The 25,580-nt window shown below is 43.5% G+C and overlaps 2 protein-coding genes across 3 annotated transcripts; both read right to left on the reverse strand.

Moving 5' to 3' along the window:
- Positions 1-1,284: 1,284 nt before the first annotated feature.
- On the reverse strand, positions 1,285-10,619 carry PRSS23 (serine protease 23). Of its 2 annotated transcripts, XM_042906599.1 has the most exons (3): positions 10,500-10,619; positions 8,622-8,690; positions 1,285-2,835 (listed from the first exon to the last, which is right to left on the reverse strand). In XM_042906599.1, the coding sequence occupies exon 3, from the start codon at positions 2,820-2,822 to the stop codon at positions 1,680-1,682; it is 1,143 nt and encodes a 380-aa protein (XP_042762533.1). In that variant the 5' UTR covers positions 2,823-2,835; positions 8,622-8,690; positions 10,500-10,619; the 3' UTR covers positions 1,285-1,679. The 2 variants fall into 2 exon arrangements, with proteins under 2 accessions (XP_042762533.1, XP_042762532.1); XM_042906598.1 differs by lacking the exon at positions 8,622-8,690.
- Positions 10,620-14,410: 3,791 nt separating this feature from the next.
- On the reverse strand, positions 14,411-14,728 carry VBP1 (VHL binding protein 1). The gene is given in 3 exon segments (XM_042907120.1): positions 14,411-14,443; positions 14,445-14,596; positions 14,599-14,728. Coding segments are annotated over 3 exon segments (315 nt in total).
- Between the last annotated feature and the right edge of the window lie 10,852 nt (positions 14,729-25,580).

Consider the following 25,580-nt stretch of genomic DNA (forward strand, 5'->3'; position numbering starts at 1 on the left):
TGCTACGCATAGTATTTCTTTTGTGACTTGAAGAAAGCACCATGACTGTACTTTTCTTCAGTGTCTTTTCAGGATTATTCTTCCGAAAAGCTCAAGAAACACAAACCAAAAGCCACACAGAGAATATCTAAGCATCAGTGCTGTATCTGAATGTCCTCACAAATAGTCACAAGCCAGGCTGTTACCTAAGGTATAAGCCCAGCAAACATCTGCCCTATAATCCATTTGCTTTTTTTTTTCTCCACTGATCCATTCAGAAGATGTGCTCAGGCTAAGATGCATAAAATGAAAACATAAAATAAGTCAAATTCTTTGCTTTAGAAACTGTGATTATCATATTGATAAGACATTCATAAAGACATTGACTGGAGTGGTGATTCTGATCTGCTTCTCATTCTCCCAATTTCCAGTTTTGCCACTGTACTTGATCATATGTGCCTGTAGCCTAAAGCATCCCAGTAAAAGAGGCCCTTTTAAAGCTAGTGGGGAAAATGTCCTATAGGGTTTTTCTTAAAGTGCCATCCCAGTATTTTTACTATAAAATAAGTAAAAGAGGAAAGCTTCCAAGCTGCACAAGTACATAGCTCCCTGAAACCACACTGAAAACTATGTAGAATAATTTTGATTAGGTTGTAGGACTGTGCCAGGCTCCAAACAAGTGGTTATTCTGTTGTGACATCTGCCAAGCAATACGTCCATTGTTCTCTGGAATTTAATTCATTTTAAATCAGTCCATCCAAATGATAAAACATGAGATGTGCTATACTCCAGGGGTAAAATGAAATGATTGTTTTTGTGTGACCACAACCGTTAGCTGGGAAGTGATACAGCCTGTTCTAATTAGGCCCCGATTATTGTCTTCTGGAAAATAGCTAGTTCAGAAATGTGAGTAAAATCCTGTGAAATGGAAGGCTTGGCATAAACGATCTTGCCTACTCTGTTGTGTCACAAAGGTGACAGGGCCACATTGTGAGGCTTCCCCAAAAGCAGAGCAACAGTCTTCAGGAGAGAATGATTTCAACACTGAAAGCAGCTGGGGATACTGACTTACTGTAAGATATAGTTTAAGATGTGTACCAATATAGTTAACAAATTACTTTACTGGTCAAGGGCTATGGTGTAAATGCCTCCAAATCCAAAAATAGTATACCTGCCTAAGAAGTATCGTGAAATTTCCTAAGGGTTGTATGGGTGGGGAATACTGCCATCTGGAAACATTAATGATTAGGCATTAAAAAAAAATACAAGAGGAATCTCAGGAAAAAATACACATACATACACACATAAGAATTTAAGAATTTATATCTCCCATATGCCACATATTTAATATAAACCTTTGAAACAAGTTCAGATGAAATAAAAATCAAAGTTCTCAGAAATTAAAAGATTAACTTAATTGCTAAATATTCCCTATCATCCCAAACATCAGCATGTTTTTTTTTCACTTCTATGCAAAAGAATGCCTTTAACCTGTTTAAATGCTATATAATACACAAACCGGTTTTCAAATAAAGCCAGTCATCTTGCAATTTTTAAAAATTAGGTAAAAGATAATTATGACACATTACACAAACACACACACACACACACACACTCACACACACACCAATGACAAAATTTGGCCTGTCCTAAAATAAGTACATGGAGACCATTAAGTGCCGTCAGGAAGGAACCCTGGGTCACCCCTCCCTACAATCCAGGTAGTTTCCTTTAATCCAATAGCAAATCTGGGCATATTTGAGAGGGGTGATTCGAACAGCCACGTTGAAGTCCTGCGGAGAACCATTCATGTCTACCCACTGGTGCCCTGAAAAAATGCCAATAATTTTTCTCTCCCACTTCTGCTGCTGTCGCTTCCACATCCTCACATAGACCCCAGACCCGCTGGCCCCGGGCTGGGCATCACACTGCTGGTAGAGCAGGTCATAAGTCTCATCTTTAACGTCACAGAAGCGGTACACCAAATTGCCTGGTCGATCATTGTCATAACCAGAGAAGTGGATTCTGCCCCCCGGCAGCTGCTTGGCAGGAGGGCTTACCCCAATCTTCATGAACTTTCTCTTGTGGGGTTTTTTCAGTTCCAGGAGGGCATAGTCATAATCCATACCGATGTCGTTGGCATTGCCTTTGATCCAGCCCTTGGGCACGTGGGTGCGTTTCACTCGGATCCACTGAAACTTCATCTTCTCCGGCATGGCTGAGCTCGAGTCGTTGGCTCCTCGGCCACCATCTTTAAACTTGGGCTTCAGGAAGCCCACTCGAAGTTTCTGGGTTCCCTTCACGTAAGTTTTCCCATCGTGTATGCAATGGGCAGCTGTGAGCACATGCTTCTCTGCCACCAGGGTGCCCGTACAGCCTGTAGATAACTTCACTGATGTTGAGAAGGGATAGTTGAGCAAGAAGTCCTTCCCAAAAATGCTGAATCTGCTGTCATAGCCATAAATCTGCCGCTTCCTCCGAGACTTTCCTGAAGACTCCTGTCCCCCACCACTGCTGAGGACATAAATGCCCACCTGGGTCTCGGTGCGGCTGCCATTGGCATAGAGCGTTTCATAAGACAGGTACCGCTTGGCCTCTTCATAAGTGGGCAGTGGAGTCCCCTTGTGACACTGGGGTCCACATGAGGAGGACACCTCCAATTTGGCTTCAGCCCCGAAGTCTGGCTTGCCTAAGTTGAGGGTGGACTGGGGCAAGACCACAGGGAGGCGGTAAGCAGGCCAAGTGGGTTTCCAGTGGGCACCATAGGGGCTCACCTGCCCCACAGCACAGAGGAGGAGGAGGAGGAGGAGGAGGAGGAGGAGGAGCCCTGGAATCCCCGCCATGCTGAGCACCACTCTGTAGGAACAAAGATAAGCAGGTCAGGAGGGCAAGGGGCTCGGCACCGACTGACTGAGGAAACAGCCCGGCAGCATGCCTGTCATTGTTTCCAAATCTGTGAACTGTCCCAGGAATCAGGGTGTGGAGATGAATCCCTAGATAATGGTCTCACTTACAACACAAAGTCTTGACCTGGGAACATCTTTTTCGTGCTCAAAATGAATGGGTGTTCATTCCCTTCTGTGTTGAAGATGCCCCCAGTGATGGCCAACTGGGAGGCGGAGTGCAAACGTCATTAATCCCCAGATGAGCTGCTTGACTAGCCCCAGTTTCTGTGTAATTTTGAACCTTCTTTGGGCTGGATTCTAAATTTCTGCCCTCTCCTGCATCCCCGATCCACCTGCCTTTCTTTCCTTCTTTCTGCTCATTCTCAGTACAGCATGTGCTTGGAAAATCCTCAGAGCAACTTGCTCATGTAAATTCAAATTACGCAGCTGACTGAATGACCCGGGCATCAAGGAAGGTTATACCTCCACAGCATAACACTTACTGGGATTCATCTCAGTGGTTCCAAAGAGGGCACGAGACTTTTTTTTTCTATGAATTTAAAACAAACTTAACTACTATAAATTTAGTTCCAGAGTAGCCAGGTCTCTAACAATCAAGCTATTCCTCCTTCCTTTGGATTTGGTTGTATACTATCAGGATCTCTGTCAAAGATCTGAAGCTCTAATATTGCCTCTGTCATCACGTTGTGAGCTTTACTGCTGGTTACTTTTCAGGTGTTTGTATCTATGTTCCTGGCTCATCCGAATCACTGGAATTTGGGCTTCTGCTAGCGCTCAACAAAAACTTATTGAACAAATTTATTGAATGAATACTTGTACCAATGGAAGAGTGAATGAATTAACGTGGCTAAAAAAACCCACAGTTTTGAATGATGCGCACTGAGTGCTAATGACAGAGATGGATGTGGATGATGTGGTAACTCAGGGAAAGGGCATGAAATCCAGGTGTGGGGAGTTACAAGAACAGAGGAGCCATTTCAGGGGAGGTGATGCTGGAGACGGGTGCTGAAGGTAAAGAGAAGGTGGATAACATAAGGCAGAATGAAGGGAACACTTAGAGGGGACAACAGTATGCAAGGACACAGACATGCAACAGTGGAAGTCATTTCAGACATTTATTGTGTTTAGCTCAGCAAGGGTGGGAGAAAGGGCATGGTGGGGCAGCAAACAAGAGCCATATTATGCAAAGCTCTGTATACTAAATGAAGGAGTTTGGATTTTATCCTGACGTGTATGTTGAAAGATCTGGATCAATCATCCCACAAGAAAAATAACAATAAAAAACAAGATTGGGAGTACTTTCATAAGTATTCAAGCACTGGATGGCTCTGACTAGCTGTGAATCTTCTGTTCAGGAGAAGCTGACGTGGCAGGTGGAGTAATTTGTTCACAGTGAGGCATTCCCAAAAGGACAAGCAGGGGTTAGGTCTCAGAGGCTTTGTTACCTAGCAGGAGTGACGAAGAAACCATTTTCTCATCCCCCTTCTCTTCCTCTTTGAGAGTACAGACCTGCCTGCAACTTTTGGATGCCTTTTGCTTTCTTTCACATCAAACTGGAAAATCCCACTGATCTGATCTAGACCAGCTGAGCATGACAATCCACACTCCCAACGTCACTAAGCGAGCTTGCCCCAACCACTGCTGAGACCTTTCTGCTTGATTCTTTCTTTCTGATTCCACTTCTGTCAGAGAAAACAGGGATGGGCTAAAAAAGGAATGAGCTCCTGGAAAAGGTAATTCCTTGGGACTTCCTGATTGTTTGAAATTGTTTCTTTCTCTTTTTCCAAATAGGAAGAGTCCCTGGGCCCTTCTATAGGGAGGAAACACATCTACTTCTTTCTCTAAATCCTTAAAACCATAGGGCACATGTGTGTGCGCATACAGGTGTTTGCACGTGCTTGTTGTGGGGGGAGTGAGGGGGTGGATACAATCCTGACTAAAGGCTCTAAGTAGATGAGGGAGGGGATGCTAATGCTAGTAAAGCCATCCTCCCCAAAGGGGACTTCGGGGGTGGGATAGGTGTGGTGAGGACAACCCTTAAGGAAACTTCAGGAGATGGCTCTGTGTCTGATTATCCCCAAATTCTGGCTGAGGACCCAGTCCTTAAACATATCCAGGTCCTGGACAGCCTCTCCTCTATGTAAGCTGCTGTCCGCGTAACTAAACACCGCCCACACCAGAATACCTGCCAAGTGTGATATGTACTAGGAGCGCCATGTCTTGGACCCCTACACGCCACCTCCTCCTCCCTTTGACTAACACGGAGAATGCTGTTGCCTGCTGACACTGAGCAGCAGACGTGTTGGTCTCATATGCTCATCATCTAGAGCCTGCATCTTCGAATCTCAATCGGAAATATAAGTGTTAATTGGATCCTGGGAGTGCAGAGTCTGGACTATCTACTGCAGCAGAACTGCTCCAGTGCCATCTGTCTTTAACCCAACACAGAAACACCCATTGACAAGGGTGTCAGGGAAGAGAATGGCAAGAAAGAGTCTGAAACTAGTTCAAACACACTTTAAAATAATATATTTGACTAGGAACCCTATCTTAATGAATTATCCTCCTCTTAGGCAGAATTAACTCTAATCTCACTTTTCTAAGTGCTTTGCCTATATAGCAAGCCTGTTTAAAAAATGCTTTCAAAGTCCTTGAAGCGTGTTTCATTTCACAGTGATGTTATGGCTTTTTTTTTTTTTTTAATGTCTGTCTTTCAAACAGAAAAAAAAAAAAATGTTTTGGAACCTAGTGGGTCTGGAGAAATGGAGACAAGTCTTTTCCCGGGTGTGAGGGCTGGGCAGTCAGCTAGGCTCTCTCAGTAGCCACAACTTCAGTGCAGCCTCCCAACATACAGGATCAAATTTGTTCCTCAGAGAGATGACAGACAACTGTGCCAAGGAACTTTGGGGTCATTTACAAATCACAGAACGCTGGGAGAGAATGCTAAAGAGTCTACTGCAGATTATTATTAGAATATGAATATTCTCTATCGAATATTGATATTCTAGGTAGATGGGGCACCTAGGTGGCTCAGCTGTTACACAATGGACTCTTGGTTTCAGCTTAGGTCATGATCTCACAGTTCAAGCGTTGGAGCCCCGGCTGGATCTCTGCAGCTGGCAGTGCAGAGCCTGCTTGGGATCCTCTCTCTCCTCCTTCCCTGCTCATGCTGTCTCTGTCTCTCTCAAAATAAATAAATAAACTCACAAAATATTCTAGGTAGAATATCCAATATTAATTAAATAATATTACTAATTCAGACCCCTTACAACTTAAATTCTGATCATGTAGCCTGTGAAGGAGAAGTCAGCCATCTATAAGGATTGCTAAACCAACAGGGTAGGTTGAAGCTTTAATCCTTTAGAGATAAACTTCTTAGGTACCTCAAAAACACTAATTTCTAGTAGTCTGAAATATTGTCCCCAATGTTCCTATATTATTGCTTAAACTCATTAACTTTTGTGATAAGACCTTGTTCTGATGTTTCATATCTTGATTAAATTTTCTTTGTAACTCTGAAAACTATAAAACTGCATTAAAAAGACTTTAATTCAGATTTAGAAATTAATGCAGACTAATTCAGGTCAAATTATTCCAACTGATTAAGTTTTAAGTTTTATTGAAATATCATATAAGCTTCAGGTGTACAATCTAATAGCATTTAAATAACTGATTGTAAATTGGGAGATAAAGTTGTCCATTCTCAGGCTCCCTAATGGGTTTAAACTGACACCTGTACTAAAGGTTACAAACTTTATAAGCTGCTCCCCCCACCCTTATTCAAATGTGTGTTTAGGGTAGTTTAGAAACTATTCTGAATAGCAACCTGAACTGGATGATCTCTTTAGTCTTTTTAGTGCTGGTCATTTCAGGCCCGGGATTCTCTAATTTTATAATTTTCCAGGGTCACAAAAGTCCAGGGCAAGCACCGTGTTGTATACAAACAGGGTCTGCACCATCCTTTACTGCTCAGGAGCTTACTTTCACACAATTAAAGAGGAAGGAGGTAGAGGGAAAAAGGAAAATGTATCTTGTTAATCTCTCGCCTATCTGGGAGACCAGATTTCCCTCATCAGTTGGCCAAGAAAACAAATGCTTCCAGCAGAGGGCAGCTTTCAAGAATGGAGTAGAAGAATGGTTGGGTGTGCTGTCTCAGAAAAGTGTGAGGGGGAAACCTCACCCACTAAGGCCCTTTCCCTAGGCATTCACACCCTACCCTGACCCCTTTCCCATTATTAATACACCAACGATAACCATGATACTTAAAAATTAGGGTGATAGTTTTGCATTAATTTCTCAACTCACCTGATAATAATTTCCTGAATAATTTCCCAGGACACAATTAGTTTCCATTTTTATAAACTCAAAGCAAGTCTGCACTATGCCCCTTTAAGTTTATTTAAACAAACACTCTGGGATGCAAACAGAAAGAATAAAAACATTCATATCTTGGGGCACCTGAGTGGCTCAGTCAGTTAAGCTTCTGACTTGGCTTTAGCTCAGGTCATGATCCCAGGGGTCGTAGGATCGAGCCCCGAGTCAGGCTGAGCATGGAGTCTGCTTAGGATTCATTTATTTATTCATTCATTCACTCTCTCTCTCTCTCTCTCTCCCCTTCTTTCCCCTCCCCCTCTCCCTGGCTCTCTCTCTCTCAAATAAAAAATAAATAAACATTAATAATCTCATTATTGGAAAGGTAACTGATGGATTACATAACTTTAAATTCTCTCTTGCCTTCACAAATGAATAACTTTATCCAAATAGAACTGATGAAAATATGTATACTTAAAAAAAAAGAATGAAGATTTCCAAATCTTAGCCTCACTATATATAAATCCAGATGAAGAAAATTCAGGCCTACAACGTTTCATTTCTAGAAATAAGCTTTTATTGGCTAAAGATTCCTCACATATATAATTATCTTTTTTACATTTAAAAAGATTATATATATATATTTATTTATTTGAAGTAGGCTTCACACCCAGTGTGGAGCCCTACAGAGGGCTTGAACTCATGACCCTGGGATCAAGACTTGAACTGAGATCAAGAGTCCAACGCTCAACCACCTAAGCCACCCAGGTGCCCTTATCTTTCAAAGTTCTCAGCTAAGTATCCTCATGTATCGCCTGAATGACAAACAGGATGAAAAGTTAAGGTGTATTACCATGTTTAGTAATACAGAAACTATTCCAGCTCTGTCTATCTGCTGCATAAGAGTTACACATTCTGTGTTTCATCACTCAATAGGAGCCACTGTCCTGCTGTCCACTGTCTACAAATATTTATAGTTTATGAGGATGCTGCTGCTTCACGGTCCACTAATCATCTTATGGTGAAGGGACCTTGCACATCATCAGAGACGTACAAACAACATCTATCTGCCTGGAGACCAGACACTGGAACCTCTCTGTCCTAGATCTGCACCTTAGTTTTCAAAACTGCAACAACACAGGTCTCCTCAAGAGGGCAAGAGTTTGGGGGAAGGATTTAACTCCTACAGCAAACAAGTGCTGGGCAAAAGAAAAAAAAAATCTAATCCTCAGGACATACATTCTCTATTGTACAACAGATGAATTCCTGTGACCACTATAAACAGTAATGTCGAAACAAACAGTGGGAAAGTCTGTAGAGATAAAAGTTTTGGACACCATCTGGAAGGATAACAAAGGGTTTTCCATGGAATCTGTGGCCAGGAATACTGAACAGTGAAACCATGCTAATTCCTAAAGCAAATACCTAAAAACGAACAAAGCTCTGTGAACCCTCTGCAGCCAGGCTTGCTCTCATTTTCCTGAGTCACAGAACCTGTTAAAGGAAAACAGACCTAATCACATACTGGTTTAAGAATTATAGCCTGTACAGGAAAGAAATGCAGGGCGTTTACAAGCCCAGCCACCCGAAACATAACTTGTGGTCAAACGAAGTTTAACTTTTTCTCAGATTTTAGGCAAAATGAACTATCCTGGTGAGCTTGGGACAAACCTGGTGACAGAACAAGAACAGAGTGTATAAAATTCAGTGGTGAGACCAGGAGATGTGAATTCCCCAGAGTCAGGGGGAGTTATGCATGAATAAGGCCTGGTGGACTGAATCCTAAGGGATCAATGAGAAGAAACATGCAGGAGAACTTGAGGCTATTAAACACTGCAGACGGGGGGCCAGTAATGTCCTCAGACCCACTAATGGGCACTTTGGCACTTAAACTACAGACAGAAAAGTGCACCCATATTCACCATCTAACTGAATAAGTTGTCAGTGTTACAAAAATAGGATCCCTATTAGTTACCTAGGAAGCTTCCTTTTCAGTTCAGGCACAGGAAAGCATGACAAGTTATCTCCTGACTGTTTAAGTGGGGAAAACACAGGTGAAGCAAGTTACTCAAATGCCGAAGGTGTGCCTACCACCAAACTTTCCCAAGTAAACATAGTGGCTTTTGTAGCATCTCCTAAATTCCTTCTCCCCACTCCACCTCCAATCTACTCCTGTCAGACTTGTGGAGAGACCCAGAGTCCTACCGCCTGTTTAAAACGTCTTGGACACCAGGAGGATCCTGAAACAAGTGCAGTAAATACCCTCTATTAATTGGCATTATGCTTTTGGCCACAGCTGACTTCAAACTATAAATTCAACCCCTTCCAGCAAGGCCACTGGCCCATCTGCTCCTGAGGAGCACGTAGGGACTCCTTATGTTCCGTCTCAGGGGCTGAGGGAAGCCAGACCATCTCAACAACAGATCCTGAGCAACCTGGAGCGTTCCACCAGCCAGGGGCTGTTTCTTTTTCTAAAGTCTCCGTGGGTGTCCCCGAAAGGACAATAAAACACCCAGGATTTTTATCAGCTGCTTTTTCGAGAGATGTTGGAAAGCAACCCTAATTTGTATTCTGGAGGGGAATGGTGGTTTTCCCTCATCGAGATAATTATTCTCCCTCCTCTTTTAAAACAATTTTTAAACTTTTCAAACTTTTATCTAAGTTAACTCGGGATGAATGTCCACAGGCCGTAGAAGAAACATTTGCCTCCAACAACGATGATAGTTCACAGATAGTTTACAGGGAAGCACGCAGTCATCACCCAAGGCTCCAGAAAAAAGATCCTATCCTAATCCCCAACCTGTGTTTGCTTGCCCTTTCTTTGCTGGCTAGGATGTGTTCATCATCACGTGCCCAGAGTTAAAAATTAATTCTCAGATCATGCTGGAATACACACACATGCAAAACTCAAAGAAAAGTAAGAGGTGGTGGTGGGTGCGGGTGTGCGCGTGCGGGGGAGGTGGGGGTGTTGTCACAGCCCAGCTGCAGGCGAAACTGCCCGAGCCGGCTCTTTCCCTACTCCCACCCAGCATCCAAGATAGCACTTTCCAATCCGTCCTTCCCACCCGCTGCACGGTGACACTGCGTGAATGCTAGCGCCCCGCAGCCCCGGAGTCTCCGCGGAGCTCCCAGCCCGGGTCCCAGCCCTCCAGCCCCGAGGGCGGCCCGGCGGGGTCTCGGGTGCCCCCCGCACGCAGCCCGCAAGTCACCCCGAGCCGCGCGCACCGGCCCTTTGTCCCGCTGCTCTCGGCGCCGCGCTCCCCGCGCGTTCCGGCGGTGCCCCCAGCCCGCGCCCGCACTCACCCGCGCCGAGCAGCCCGCCCGGGCCGCGGCTCGCCGCGCCGTTCAAACAGGTGTGGGCGCCGGGAGGCCGCGTGCGGCTCCCATGCCTGCCCCGCGGCGCGACCGAGTGCGAGCAGGCGGGCGGGCGAGCGGCGCCGGCAGCGGGCGGTTCCGCCCCCCGCGCCTCGAGAGGCCTGCCCGCCCCGCCTCCGGCCTCGGGGAAGCCGCGCGGCCGCCGCCCGCCCCCCACCCCCGCACCCTGCCCGCGCACCCGCCCCCGCCCCTCGCCTCAGGCCCTCCCCCAAGCGGGGGTGGCCGTGCGGTCCGCGCAGGTGGGCCCCCGCGTTGCGGCGGCTGGCGCCGGTCCCGGCCTCTCCGCGCCAGTCCGCGCCGGTCTCGCGGAGGGCCCGCCCGGCCCGGGAGCCGCGCGCCTTCACCCTTCCGGCACCGCGCACCCCCGCGGCTCGGGCGCAGCCTCCGGAGCGAGCCTCGGGCCTTCGCCGCCTGCACTCAGCTGCCTGCTCGCGAAGACCTTGGGTGCCCCCCAAGGTGGTCCCCCAACCCCAGCCTAGCGCTAAGAACTCGGGCTACACCTGGGGCGTGGGGAGCCCCTCGGCAAATTGAGGAATTGTGGAAAATCTGTGCACTTGAGTTTTTAGGGGATGACCGAGTTCCTTCCCCGTCACGCAGTTCCTCTGAGGAACGCCAAGCTGCGTCCCGGTGGCAGGACCAGCAAAGCTTGGCATCCCTTTCGGCGCTCGGTGGGTGCGTAGGGTCCGGGGCACAGCAGGGCTGGGTGGCTTCCGAGTGGCGGGCGGGCTGGTGAGCCCACCGCCTCAGCTTTGCAGAGGGGCACCAGCTGGTGGAGCCACCTCCTCGCCCAGCGGGCCTGCTTCCTTGAGTCGCTGCTGGGATCCCAAGTTCCGGGTCTCCCCCAGCCAGGCCGGTGACCACTCCATATAGGAACCTAGGACTAGAGCTTTCCTCTTCACTCCCAAGTACATCAGTATTTAACAGAGATGACGATTTATTGAGTGCCTTCTATGAACCAGCTTTACAGATAAATCCTTGCGGCCAAGTTGCAGATAACCAGTTTTAGAGAGAAGGAACTGAAGGTTACAGAGTTTTAATGACCTGCCTCTGCACATTTTTTCTTTCAGGCCTCTTAGCTGTCCTTTCTCCCATCAAAGTCCAAGCTCTCAGAAAGGGAGGGCCTAACATGCTATTTCACACCAGGGTGTTAAGGGTACACTAATGATTTTGTGTTTGCAATTTTAAACAGGAAAGCCCCCAGCAAGTGCTGTTCTGTTTCTCAAACGTGAGAGAAACGGATATATCCTCTGCTATTTTAGAGACAAAATGTTCTCAGGCCTCCCCAGTATTGGCTTAGTTTCTTTTATAACGTTACCTATATAAACATTAAACTGGATATAATGTTATGTTACAGCTTATGAACAATTCTGGAATAAAGCCAAAACAAGTTTATAAATTAAATATGAAATCCCCTCCCAGAACAATAACATTAAATTAGCAATGTTTACTCGACTACTACCAGCATCATGTGGTACTGACTGCCCAGGTATGGGTACATTTGAGTTGTGTCTGGCTCTGTCAGTTCTCATGCTGTGTCAGGTGTCAGATACTGACACAGTTTTCTCTCATCTTTCCTCAGTTGCAGCTACCACACCTCTGTTCACATCCTTTGTCATTATAACATTTGGCTTTCACTTGACTCTATTATACCATTTAGAGGTTAACTTTCTGCTATTCCTTTCTTATTAGCATAATGGGTAAAGTTATAACTCTCGGCCCCAAGGCGTAGCACACATAGACTTTGAAGCTGTAAGACACTTCTTGGTATTAGATCGTTATGCCAATGTGTTTATATTCATTTTATGTGAAAACTATGAAAAACACGCATTATGGATCTCCAAGGGTCTGTAGCTCCCAATGGGAGACACTGCATTAAAAGCCAAATACCTTCCTTAATAGAGGAGCTGGGGTCAGAACTGGAAGGAAGAGAAGAAAGAAGGGACTTCTCAAGCATGCTTGAGTTTCATTAGTTTTACTCCAATTCAACAAATATTTATCGAGCACCTGTTACACGCAGAGCATAGTGGTAGGTACCAAGTTAAAGAGAGAGCCGCAGGAAGACAGAACAGCCTGGGCTCTGCTGCTTCCTGGCTGTGTAGCTCTGGCTTAACCTTTCTGTGCCTAAGTTTGCTCCTCTGTAGAATGGAGACTACCTCATAGGGTAGTTTTAAGAATTGAGTGAATTAATACACATAAACTGCTTAGCACGCTGCCTGACACATAGTAAGCCCTTAATAAGTATTAGCCAGTGTTACATCTGTTACGTGAAAAGAATGTGCCTTAGCTCTGGTTCAGAACCAGCTCTTTTGACACAACCTCAACCCACGTTCATTGCTCCTTTGTCCTGGCAGTTATAAAAATTACATTGCAACCAATCTGGGGAGATAGGATGGTAGAAAATAAGATAGTTATTCCCATCGTCCAGAGAGAGAAACTGAGGCACAGAAGGACCCAAGAGCACATCCCTTTCCTATCGCCACTCCTACAGCTAGTCTCAGGTCTAATGCTCCCTACCCAAAGAAGCTCTTACTGCAGATGACCCACAGGAACTCAGGGCTTGAACAAGTGCCGCCCACTGTGCTGTTTCCTGGGGGTTTCGATAGTGAAAGGAAGGGATACTACATGCCTCTTAGGTTATCATGGCAATTGCCACAAGAATACCAACAACAGATCTGTAGAGTACTTTGGCCTCCAAGGTAAATGTCCTGTGTAAATAGCAGATGTCCTCATGCTGATCCTAGATATTTGCTTTTCCTTATGTATTTGCCCCACTCTCCAGCCCCCAAAACAAAAACGAAACCAGAAAAACCAAGGTCCTCACTTCATTTTAAGAACTCAGTTCAAATCCATGATTATAATTCTCAAATACTTTTCATGCACATAGCAATTCAAGTGTTACAAATGCATTCAGGGCAAGGCCCCCATATTTCCTGAGTGCCCACTCTGTATAAAGTGACTGTGAAAGAGAGAGCAGATCTCCCTCGCCCCAAAGAAGGTATGCTATCGAAATAAACAAAAAATCAGATACAGGAGCAAGTGAGATATAGGCCAGATCAGTTTCTAGCTAGAGAACATGGAAGAGGGAATCATGAATTCCTACTCTGGCTTCCAAGAAATGATAGAATTTGAGGTGGAGCTCAAAAGATGAAGATGTGATCAAGTCTTTACTAAGCCTTATCTCTTTGAGTTCCTGCACTGTATAAGTGAGCAACTCAGTGGGTGAATGAAGGGGGAAGAACTAGCACTGAAGTGTCATAATTATAGCTATTGCTTATTCAATGCATACTATCTGCCAAATAGTATAAAGTACACTTTATTGCATGCAACCTTCAACAAACAGAAAAATAGATATGAGGATTGTTCCCATTTTGCAGATGAGTAGACTGAAGTTCAGAGTGATTGAGATACCCAGTTTTGTTATACTACTAAGTAACACAGCTATGACTTCTGCCCAGTCTGTCTCACTCTTTTGCCATCTTTTTGACTCATCACATTTTTTTTTTAAGTTTTAATTATCTTTCTTGCTGTTAAAAAATCAGCCGAAGTCATGTCAACCTTTAGGGATAAACTTTGGGGTATTTAAAATAACATGTTTGGGGGGCACCTGGGTGGCTCAGTTAGTTGAGCGTCCAACATTGGTTCAGGTCATGATCTCACAGTTTGTGAGTTCGAGACCCACATCAGGCTTGCAGCTGTCAGTGCAGAGCCCACTTCAGATCTTCTGTTCCCCCCCTCTCTGTCCCTCCCCTGCTTGTGCTCTCTCTCAAAAACAAATAAAACATTAAAATTTTTTTAAATAACTCGGTTGGAAAACTGAACCACATTTCTAATTGCCAGCATTACGCTTTGTTCTTGGTAGAATCATCTTTTCTTTTTCCTTCTTTTTGCATCCCAATTATAAGCCCTGGCCATATTGGCTTCTGTGGTAGTAGATGGATCTCAAGGAAAGTCAAGGTCTTCCTCAAGAGAATCAAGATTCTTTGTAGCAGTCGATTAATTCTTTTCCCATGCCTGAGCTTCATCAGTTCATATACAAGCATTATATTAGCCCCCCGTCACAGACCCACTTTATCAGTAGGAGGAACTGAGGCTTTGCAATACAGGGTGTTTGCTGGTAAGAATCTGGTCTCCAGGGAACCGATGGAGTCTTTTTTCATTGTATTGTGTTGCTTCCCCAACCTGCCTTTTCCTGCCTTTTCTCGGGCTTTACAGTAAGGAGGTTGAATCAGTTGCTGGTGTCCATAGCTCCAGCTCTAAACAACCTTTTGATTCTGTCTTCCTTTTGTTCCAGTTGTGAAATCACTGAGTAATGTCCTGTTAAATGGCCTTAGGGCAGCAGACTAGATGAGACTGAAAGATCATTGGAAACTTAGGGTAGCAGGGAGGGGAGACACCCAAAGCCAACCTAAATCGAAACTGCTAAATGCAATTTCTAGTGCTAATTTTTGAGTCTAAGACCCATGTGCAGCTTCAAAAATTTAAGTCCATTCGAAAGTTACCAACGAGGATTATTTCTAAGGAGCTATATTTACATACTTAAAATCATTTCCAGTGGTTTCTTAGGTGATAATGTGAATTTTTCGGTGGTAGATAATATCTCAGCTAAGTAGGGTATACAGCTCCATGTAGTTAGTGAAGAGAGGTAAGATGAGAAACAATACAGGAGATCGGGTAGGGGGCACTCTAAACCTGTCTGTGTGACCTTGGGTAAATCACCTCACTTACCAGCCTTATTTGTCATCTGTACAAAGAGAGCCTACATGACCCTGCTCCTGCAGTCTTTGAATCTGTAACACCGCAATCCTTGTGGAAGGTTGACCCACGTATATCATTACCTGTGGGACACCCCTACCTTGGGATCCCAGGGTAGCCAAGAACGTGGAACTCTGGAGTGAGACTCTCCTGGATCCACTTTAGAATTCATCTAGTCTCTGGGTGACCGTGGGCAAGGATTTGACTTTCCATGCCTCATTCTTCTCATCTGTGCACTGGGGCTAATTTAGGGCTATTGTGAGGACTCACATAATCAGTACGAAGCCCAGGGTTCAGCACAAAATAAATTCTAAAGTGGACTTACCTGGTACAAATATTATCGTAATTACTGCTACTACTACTAGTGTGAATGCTCGATAAATGTTTTAAAATTTGTTGAATGAATGAATCAAATTGTTATAGCATCAATGCTAAAAAGTTTGAGGCAGGCCTTCTAAGAAGAAATGATCTCAGGACTCCTGTTCAACCGCCCTCAAGTTTCCCTGTCAGAACTCTTGTCTGTAGCAACCAAGAGTTTTTAAGAATTGAATTTAGGAAAAATTGTAGATTCAAATGGGAGCCAGGGTTTGTATTTGTCTGTCTCCTTTTCCACCAATTATTTATTCCACAAACATCTGTTGAACCAGTAATATTGCCTATAGATTTGTCAATAGATTTTAGGTTGATTTGTCAATAGATTTGTCTATAGACAAATAGATTTTGTCTATAGATTTGTCAGTGATTTTAAGGGCAAAACCAGATTTTTTTTCTTATGATAGTAGATTTAAAATCTTACATGGTAAAAAAAATAAAACCCACCACAAACCTATAATTAACCATAGTTGTTTTAAAAAGCTGGCAAAAAGAACCACTAAACAAACAAATCTTTATAGCATTTGATAAAACAAATGTATTTGCATTGCACTTAAAACTTTAAAAAAAAAAACCCTGTTTTTTTTTAGTATAAATTACTCATTCTAAGTGTTTAGAAATATAAGCACACTCCGAATATAAATATGTGAAGGTATAATATGTAAAAGATTGCTATATAAAGTAGTCAAAGAGTTAAATTGCCACATTGGTATACATGGTACCCTTAAAAAGGAAAAAAAAAAAAAGCTGCATAGCAAAGAACAGAGCAGCTTTACTCTAATCCTACTTAAAAGAATATAGCAATTTAAAATTATCAGGAAGAAAAACAGGCTTTGGCACTAGCAATTTCCTGTAAACCGTGGGCACTATTCTAAACTGAAAAATTAGAAACATTTTGAAATAACTATGTGTTTCTCATTTTCTCTGGTCAGATTCAAAAAGTCTCCAGAGGCCAGCACTGAGCTTCTCTGCAGTGCTCTAACTCGCACACTGGACTTCATGAACAAGAACAAAAAGGAAAATAAGGGTTTTTTCTTCCTTTAATTCAAGGAGAAGCAACAGAGCTGTTGGCCCTGAAATAGACATTAATAATCTTTTGTCATTCTCTTTATAGTCATTTTATAAAATTTTCTCCCAAATGTCTATAACTTTCAAGGGCATTTTGGGGAAATTCCTTTGTTTTTATGTTTCTGTCAATCCATAAATACTGGATTTTCTCTTTTCTGTCTTATAAGGAGCAAGGTTTTATGCGGTTAAATATGGGGTCTGGATTTTTTTTTTTTTAGGAGAGAGAGAGCACATAAAGGGGCAGAGAGAGAATCCTAAGCAGGTTGCATGCTCTCAGCGTGGAGCCCAACATGTGGCTCAATCCCACAACCCCGAGATCATGACCGATCAAGAAATCAAGAGTCAGATGCTTAACCAACTGAGCCACCCGGGTGCCCTGGGGTCTGGATGTTGAAATTCAGTGTCTTTCAAGAGTTGTCTCCTTTTTCCTCTGGCAAATTTTACTTGTCCTTCAAGCTCAAATATCAACCCTTCTCTGAAGTCTTCTAACCCCTTCATTGCCGTATATGTAAATTCATCTTCTATGCTTTCAGAGAATTGTATTGACATTATGTCTAAAATTGTTAACTACGACTGACCTTTATTTTATTTTATTTTTAAATATTTTTTTAATGTGTATTTATTTTTGAGAGACAGAGAGACAGACAGAGTGCAAGCAGGGGAGGGGGAGAGAGAGAGGGAGACACAGAATCCTAAGCAGGCTCCAAGCTCTGAGCTGACAGCAGAGAGCCCAACGCGGGGCTCGAACTCAAGAACTGCAAGATCACGACCTGAGCTGAAGTCAGATGCTTAACCAACTGCTTAACTGACCAAGCCACCCAGGCTCCCCTACAGCTGACCTTTAAACAACACTGGTTTGAGCTGTATGGGTTCACTTATGTGTAGATTTTTTTTTCAGTAAATACAGTACATTACTGTAATACAACACCCCATAACCCTGGCATTGTTGAGGGTCAACTATATATATTTACATGTTCAACTTCAAGTGGTCCTGAACTCTTTATCAGCAGACACTCTGTCTTGTTTTTCTTTCTTGTCTTTATGGTTTTCCTTTATAATCTAGCAGAGAACCTGGCTCATAGTAAGCTCAATTGATTTTTATTAATAAATGATTGAATAAGTTAATAAGAGAAATTCTAATTTGCTTAAAATATCAGGTCTGAAATCACTTGGCTTGCCAGTCACTTAGGAGCAGGACTCATTGTGCATAAAATTTTACCGTGGGAGCTCCAATGTTTCCTAGGATATAAATCCAAATTTCTGTTTGATGCCCTCTCACCAGTTTTACCTTACAAGGCATGTCAAGGTAACAAATTCAATTTCCACTTGGCCTGCTTGTTACATTTCACCACTTATACTATGGCTACATGATGGTGTTGTAGGTATCATTTGCTCATGACTTGTAACATTCCCACTGACTTTCTGCAGAACCCCTTGGAATATGCTCTGAATTCTGGGTGCTAGCATTCTGATTTGGTCTGCCAGGGTATTGGACAACATGTGTTTTCCAAACTCTATGTCGTCTCTCACTTCTGGAAGATGTTAAAATAGACTGTCCATGAAAAAAAAAAAAAAAAAAAGGTAATCGAATATAGGTCTTGGTCTTTCAAATGCTCTGAGAAGCCCTGAGTAGAGAAACCTGGTTAAGCTCCTTTATATCAAAGTTATCCAGTCTTATTTGACTATGGACTCTTCTCTTCAATACGGTAGAACATTCGTTGAACAGTAGAATTCTATAGGCTGCAGTTTGAGAAATACCATCCATTTCTTGTGGAAGCTTATTCCACTTCTGGTACGGAACCACTTCTGTTCCCAAAATGTGGTTTGTGCTTTTTTGCGTCAATGCTTTTGTTTGCATTTGAAACTCTTTTCTTCATATCCCCTTGTCTCAGTTCTACTCATGTATTAAAGTCCTAACACAATGTCTCATTCCTCTCCAAAGTGTTTTTGTTGGCTTTTGATTTTCCATGACACTTTCTACAACTTTCTTATGGGTCTTTTAATTTTATTTCTTTTATTCTCAGTTTACCTTTCCTCTCCCCAACTACTGAATACTTTGGGTTTGAATCTCTGGTCTGCACTTCTGCTGGATGTATCAGTCAGAGTCTTGACAGGAACACAATTTGCCCTTAATTGGTTCAAGTGGAGAGACTTAATGAAGTAGTTACTTGCGGAGGTGAGAAAAGGGATGAGGGAAGAAACAAGGCCAGAGGGTACCCAAGGTCTAGCAACAGGGAGAAGCCATCACTGCTATTCAGATGGGAGATGGAAGGGAGGAAAGGCTGAAGCAGAGCCCCCAAAGGTGAGCACCTTGGAGGGGGCCTCTTGCCAGAGTTGCATGGTCCAGGGAAGTGGCAGCCACTGCCAGAGATCTGGCACAGGGGAAGGATGGAGAGGGAAAGAAACACCCTGACCTCTTCTCTTCCTGCTCTCTGACCTCTGGAGCCTGCCAAAGACAGCTGACAGGAGAGCTGGACTGTGGTGTCAGCAAGGCTCAGCCTCATGGGCACAGAGCAGGGCAGCGAAGGGTGGAGAATTGCTGGGGGTGGGGTGGCGGTGGGCAGAGAATAGCCTGCACACTGGGAAAGCCTCTGTTTCCTCATTTGCAAAATAGGGCAGTGACAATCCTTTCCTCACAGGGTTATAGTGAGGATTAAATTAGGAAATGCATCAAAATAGTATGGTGCCTGGTTCTCCAGTTAGAGTAGCTACTTAGTATTATTATTATTATTATTATTATTATTTACTCAAAGAACTCTATGGATAGTATAAAAGCTAATTGAGGAAGATATCACGTGTTGGTTAATTTGTAGCCTTCACACATTTAGCACAAAACCCCACTTATTGTAGCAAGGCCCCAAATAGATGGCATTTTATAGGTGATGGGGAGCCCTTTTGCATGGAGATAAAAGGGAAGCTAGTTTAGCTGTTTTCACTGACATCTTCAGTCAATCTGACCTTGAAAACAGACAACAAAGAGCTAAATTTAAGACTTATTTTTAGTTTTCAGCAGATTGTTTGGCACTCCTTAGGCACAGTCTTTGGCCTCTGGTTTTCCTGCCCCTCGGTGCAAAAGGGGTTACTGAAAACATGCCAGCTCACCAGCACCAGCTCACCACCACCACCAAGCCTGCGAATGAGCGATTTCTCATGTTTTGAAAGCACAATCAGGAGGGCCAGCCCGAGGGTAAAGCAGGAGGGTTTGTGTCTATAGAGCAATTTCCTTCCTGTTCTTTCAGATCACTAACCTGTTTTATTTCAAACATAGGATCACCTGGCTCCCGCTGCCCTTGGTACACAGATTAGAGAAACAACAAGAATAATCACCACTGTTTTTTTGCACTTCAAAGCCTGCAGAATGCCATGTGGAGGGCTAGTTCTCTGCCTGAACCAGGGAGGCTGATTCTAGGGAAAGCCCTTTCATAGAAGCCTGGGGGGTGGGGGTGGGGTTCAGGGTGGGAAACTTACCCACTTGAAGGCAAGTGGATGTCAGAGCTGGTGGCCCCACAGGTGCCCTCTGCTGCAGCTTGTGTTCTTGGAGGAAGGGCACGTTCATAGGGTGACAGGCTCTTCAGAGAGAGCCTTTGAAGAGCCTGTCACCCTGACAGAGCAACGAAGGTCACGCTGGGAGGAGATTCCTGTACTGACACCAGCAGCTGCAGGTAGGGACTTCCTTCAAAGAGGAGTGACTTTTTATCCGGGTTTCCGGCAGACTAAAATTAGTGAGAAGAACACTTAGCCCTAGATCCTGTGGCATCTGTAAGGAGTTCACATTATCGTCCCTGTCTCTGAAAAATCAAGACATGAGCCAATTTTACTAGTAAGCACCTCTGAAGTCACAACACCCCTAAACCTCATGCTCTCCTGGTGGACCTGAGCTTGCTTGGGTCCTCTGGCTTTTCCTGGGGCACACAGATATTTTGTCTCTTTACTCGAGGCTGGCAGAAGCCCTAATTGGACAGCTGATTACGCCAGAGCAAGAGCTTACTGCCCAGGTAAGCAGTGGGTGTCCTCCATCAAATAGAGGGATCACAGGTGACAGAGAAGTTTGGGGATTATGCTGCCAATAAAAATTAGTTCTTCCTGGCAGTGTGCCACCAGTCATTCCAAGGTGACATGATAGTTTTTGTTTTAGTGTTGAAATGAAAAAGGCACTCGGTTCGAATGTGGGAAGACCCAGGAAGGCCCAGCCCAGTCCTAAACTACGGTGACCTCCCAGTTGTATAAATGGCATATTGCTAATGTGAGGTTACTCAAGCTACCTTCCCTTTTAGGACAAGAGATGGCGATGTCTCTCCCTCTCTCTCTTTTTGTAACGGTGCAATAAAATTGAACTATTAAATCCTTAAAACCCTTTCTGAAGGAAAATTAAAAACAAATAAATGACAAGTCTTTGATTTGTTAGACTACTCTTTGAAGAGTTGATTGCTGACTTCAAGGCAAATTCCAATCTTGGTAGAAGCACCCCAACCTAGCTCCAATCACGATTTTATTATCAACGCTTTCATCCCCTGCCCAATGATCTCAAAGCTCCAGGGAAATGAAGTTCACTCAGAGGTTGGGCTTTCTTGATCTAAGCTTGATAGGAATCAACCTTTGTGATTACCCTAATGTCTGCCTGACCGGCAGAGAAAGGATGAGGGAGCCACTAAAATTGTTCTGTGTAAAATTAGGGTTTGAACAATTTTTTTTGTATAAGTACTTATGACATTGGTATGGTCAGAGTTTATCTCAACGATAATGGCTATGAATTATCTACCATGTGCCAGACACTTCCTACCTCTTACAGCATCTGACCAAATAACCCTCAAGTTACAGATAGTTAAGTGACATTCCTAGTTTGAAGTGTGAGGGAGGTAATTCAAACCCAGGACTCTCTACCTCAAATCCATATATCATCTCCCATATTGCTTCTGTGGGGATGATTTCAGATACAAGTAACAGAAAACTGACTCACACTGGCTTGACCAATAAGGAGATCAATCATCTCACATAGCAAGAAGTTCAAGTGCAAGGTGGCTCCTGGTGACCAACACTGTGTTTCTCTTAGCTCTACCCTCTTCTGCGTTTTCTCTGCCTACAGGATTGTGACAAGATGGAGGGAGAAATAACAAGCAGATGTCATATAGAATTACATTCAGAAGAACAAAAAAAGGGCGGCTTCTGTTCCTATGCCTCCTTTTTGGGAGCGAGAAATGTATGCCACTCCCTAGGCCTCTCTTCATATGGTAATGGTCAGAATCAATGGTCATAAGCCCTTTCTTAAATCAACCACTCTCAAGGGAATGAGTTGCCTTAGTTAGTTTGAGGTAAGCAACATGGAATAATTGCAAGAGTTCTAGACTAGAGCTCAGGGATCCTGGGTTTTGGTCCTGGTTCTACCATTTATTTAGTTATAGCATTAGACCTTATATTTTCCTTGTTGGGGAAACAGAGCTGATGATTCTCATCCTACTAATCTCAGAGGCTGTGAAACAGGAATGGAATAATGTCCATAGAAGCATTTTGTAAACTACAACACACAACTTAGATGCGTACTATTGTGTCCATTAACACTATTCAAAGAGAACTGTTGGCCAGAAGACACTTTTTCAATTACCCTCATATGTGGGGCTTGATCATCATCAAGATAATAATTTAGAATTTTTAAGGCTTTGCTAAAGACTTAACTAAATTTTAATTTTGTACTGGAAAATTAATAGTGCAAAAACAAGGAAAGTGTGAAATTTAGTATTTAAGAAAAGCAAATGTCAAGCACCCTCATGAACTCTGATAGAATTTATTGTTGTTTTTTAACATTTTTGTTTATTTTAGAGAGACAGAGTGTAAGCGGGGGAAGGGCAGAGAGTGAGGGAGACACAGAATCCAAAGCAGGCTCCACGTTCTGAGCTGTCAGCACAGAGCCCAACATGGGTCTCAAACCCACGAACTGCGAGATCATGACCTGAGCCAAGGTCAGACACTCAACCGACTGAGCCACCCAGGTGCCGCTAGAATTTGTTTATATATGGACAGGTTATTTATAAGTTATTTCTTCTATTCATTAAAAGCAAGTTTCCTAAGAATCTATTAAACAGCCTTTCTCATTCCTTTATTTATACCAATACAATACACATAATTATGTGGAATGTTACCATGGGGGCAGGGGATGGGATGCACACAAAAGTGAATCCCAAATAGACCCTATCTGAAGGAGAGTAGCTATCCAGTATGGAAAAGTTCTAGAGAGAAGACTAGACAGAACATATCCCCAGCAGCTATAATAAAATGTAGAAAGATAAGAGGAAGTGAGAGGTAAAGTCCTAAGGATTGAATAGATAAGGGGCTGTAAGAGTTCAGAGAATTGACATAATTCCCAGATGTGGCATTAGGAAGGCTTAGGACAAGGTGTCATTTGACCAGAGTTGGAAGATTTAGAAATGGGAATAGTGAGCTCGCCTTGGCTCTACATTAAACTTGCTCTAAGGACTTGAATATCCAACCAGAATGCAGAATCCTTGAGTATAAATAGCATAGAACTATAGTAGAAATAAAAGTTAGAAAGGTAGCGATTGCAGCTGGATTATAGAGGGGTTGGAATGTCAGACTGAAGAATCTGATCTTTACTCAGTAGGTGTGAGATAACAGAAAATATATATATTGGCCTCTGCCTCCAGTTCCTGGAACACAGCTCCTAAAAATGCTTGTACTTCCCTAGGTAATAAGAGCAGTGGGAGCATCTTTTGTTCTGTTTGGTCTTTGACCTCAGTTCCTGACAGAGGAGTCCTAAAACTCTTGTAATTTCCTGAGTAGTAGGAGTGTCTCTTGTTCTAAAGAGGTGACTCTGGGTGGGCTCCAGGATGGCTCCTGGATGAGGGCTGATTGCCAGAAAGACCAAGGCATGATTAGAAGTTTGGGATTTTTAGGGGTGCCTGGGTGGCTCAGTTGGTTAAGTGTCCAACTTCAGCTCAGGTCATGATATTGCTGGTTGTGAGTTTGAGCCTAGTGTCAGGCTCTGTGCTGACAGCTCAGAGCCTGGAGCCTTCTTTGGATTCTGTGTCTTCCTCCCTCTCTGCCCCTCCCCTGCTCTCTCTCCCTCTCTCTCTTTCAAAAACAATAAACATTTTTTAAAAAATCAAATATAAGTTTGGGATTTTTTAGCTTCACTCCCTATTCATTTGAGAAAGGAAAAGGGCTGGAAATAGAGTTAATAATTGATATTGCCTGCATGATGAAGTCTCCAAAAAATCCCAAAATTATGGGGTTCAGAGAGCTTTCAGGTTAATGAATACATCCATATACCTGGAGAATGATACATCCCAACTCCACAAGGACAGAAGCTACTTCACTAAGGACCCTCCCAGACCTTGCTATGTGTATGGCTATTCATTTATATCCCTTATTATATTCTTTAATACACTGGTAAGAGTAAATGTCTCCCTGAGTTCTGTGAGCTTGTCCAGCAAATTAATCAAACTTGAGAAAGGGGTTGAGGAAATCTTGGGGGACCTCCTACTGGCAGTAGGCATCAAAATGAGGGTGGCAGTTTTGTAGGACTGAGACCTTCACCTGTGGGATCTGACACTATTTCCAGGAAGATAATGTCAGAATTGAATTAAATTGTAGGACACCCATCTGGTGTCATGGAAAACTGCTTGGTGTGTGGAAACCCCACCCATCCCCTCCCCAACATTTGGTGGTCAGAAATATCAGAGGTGACGTGTTCTGAGTAGCCAAAGAGACACACATGGGGATAAGACTGTAGGTTTATTTATTTATTCATTTTTTTCATGTTAATTTATTTTTGAGAGAGAGAGAGACAGAGTGTGAGTTGGGGAGGGGCAGAGAGAGAGAGAATCCAAAGCAGGCTCCAGGCTGTCAGCACAGAGCCCAATGTGGGGCTCGAAGCCACAAACTGTGAGATCGTGACCTGAGCCAAAGATGGACGCCCAACAGACTGAGCCACCCAGGCACCCCAAGACTGTAGGGTTTTTTTTAATTCAGTAGGCAATGGAGGGTCAGTGAAAGTTTTGGGACAGTGGAGTGAGTATCTTCATTATAACTGTGCTTGTTGAGGATTAACTAGGCAGCTTATAGGAAGATACAAGGAGAAAAAGTGGAGGCTGAGGGACAAACTAAGAGTCTCCATGTCCAAGTAAAAGGTCATGAGAACCTGAACCAGATTATGAGCACTGGGATGGGGGTAAGCAAATTAATAGGAGACATTTTGGATGGAGAAATCATAGTTCTTGGTAATTGATACAAAGACCAGTTGGGAAGGGGAGAGTTGGCAGTCTTTCATTTAGAAATAACAAATAGCCTAAACTTGCCTAAATAAAGGTAATTTACCTATTCACTTAACTGAAAAGTACTAAAAAAAGATGTTGCCTCAGGAACTATTGGATCCCAGGGCTCAAATGACATCATCAGTGCTGATTCAGTGCTGATTTCACCTTACGGCAATCTCCAGAAGCTACTAGTTTTTATTTTCTGATGGTTAAATGTAGTAGAAGAGAGAGATTGTCTTCCTCATCGGGTCCAGAAAACGCCCTGAGACCTGCTTTCCATTGTACATTCCTGAAGCACTCCCTCTGCTCCGAGAGATTTTTTGTGATTGGCTTAGACCCATATCTGGTCATTTATTTTCTATTAGTGTCCTAATAATTTGTTCACAAAGACGGCCTAATTGTAGACCACTATAAGACATTGCTCCATGACCAAAATCAGATCTCACATGATGAATTCTTGCTAACAAAAAGATACTAATTGAGAACAGTAATGGCTCCTCATTCCATTTCATCCACTGCAACAGTTTTTGTAGGCAAGTTTCTTGAGAAC

Source organism: Panthera leo, chromosome D1 (genome assembly GCF_018350215.1).
Source record: "Panthera leo isolate Ple1 chromosome D1, P.leo_Ple1_pat1.1, whole genome shotgun sequence".
Lineage (NCBI taxonomy): Eukaryota > Metazoa > Chordata > Mammalia > Carnivora > Felidae > Panthera > Panthera leo.

Bases quoted from the DNA above. Each gene is read 5' to 3' on its own strand.
- PRSS23 (XM_042906598.1), bottom strand. From the start codon at position 2,822: ATGGCGGGGATTCCAGGGCTCCTCCTCCTCCTCCTCCTCCTCCTCCTC.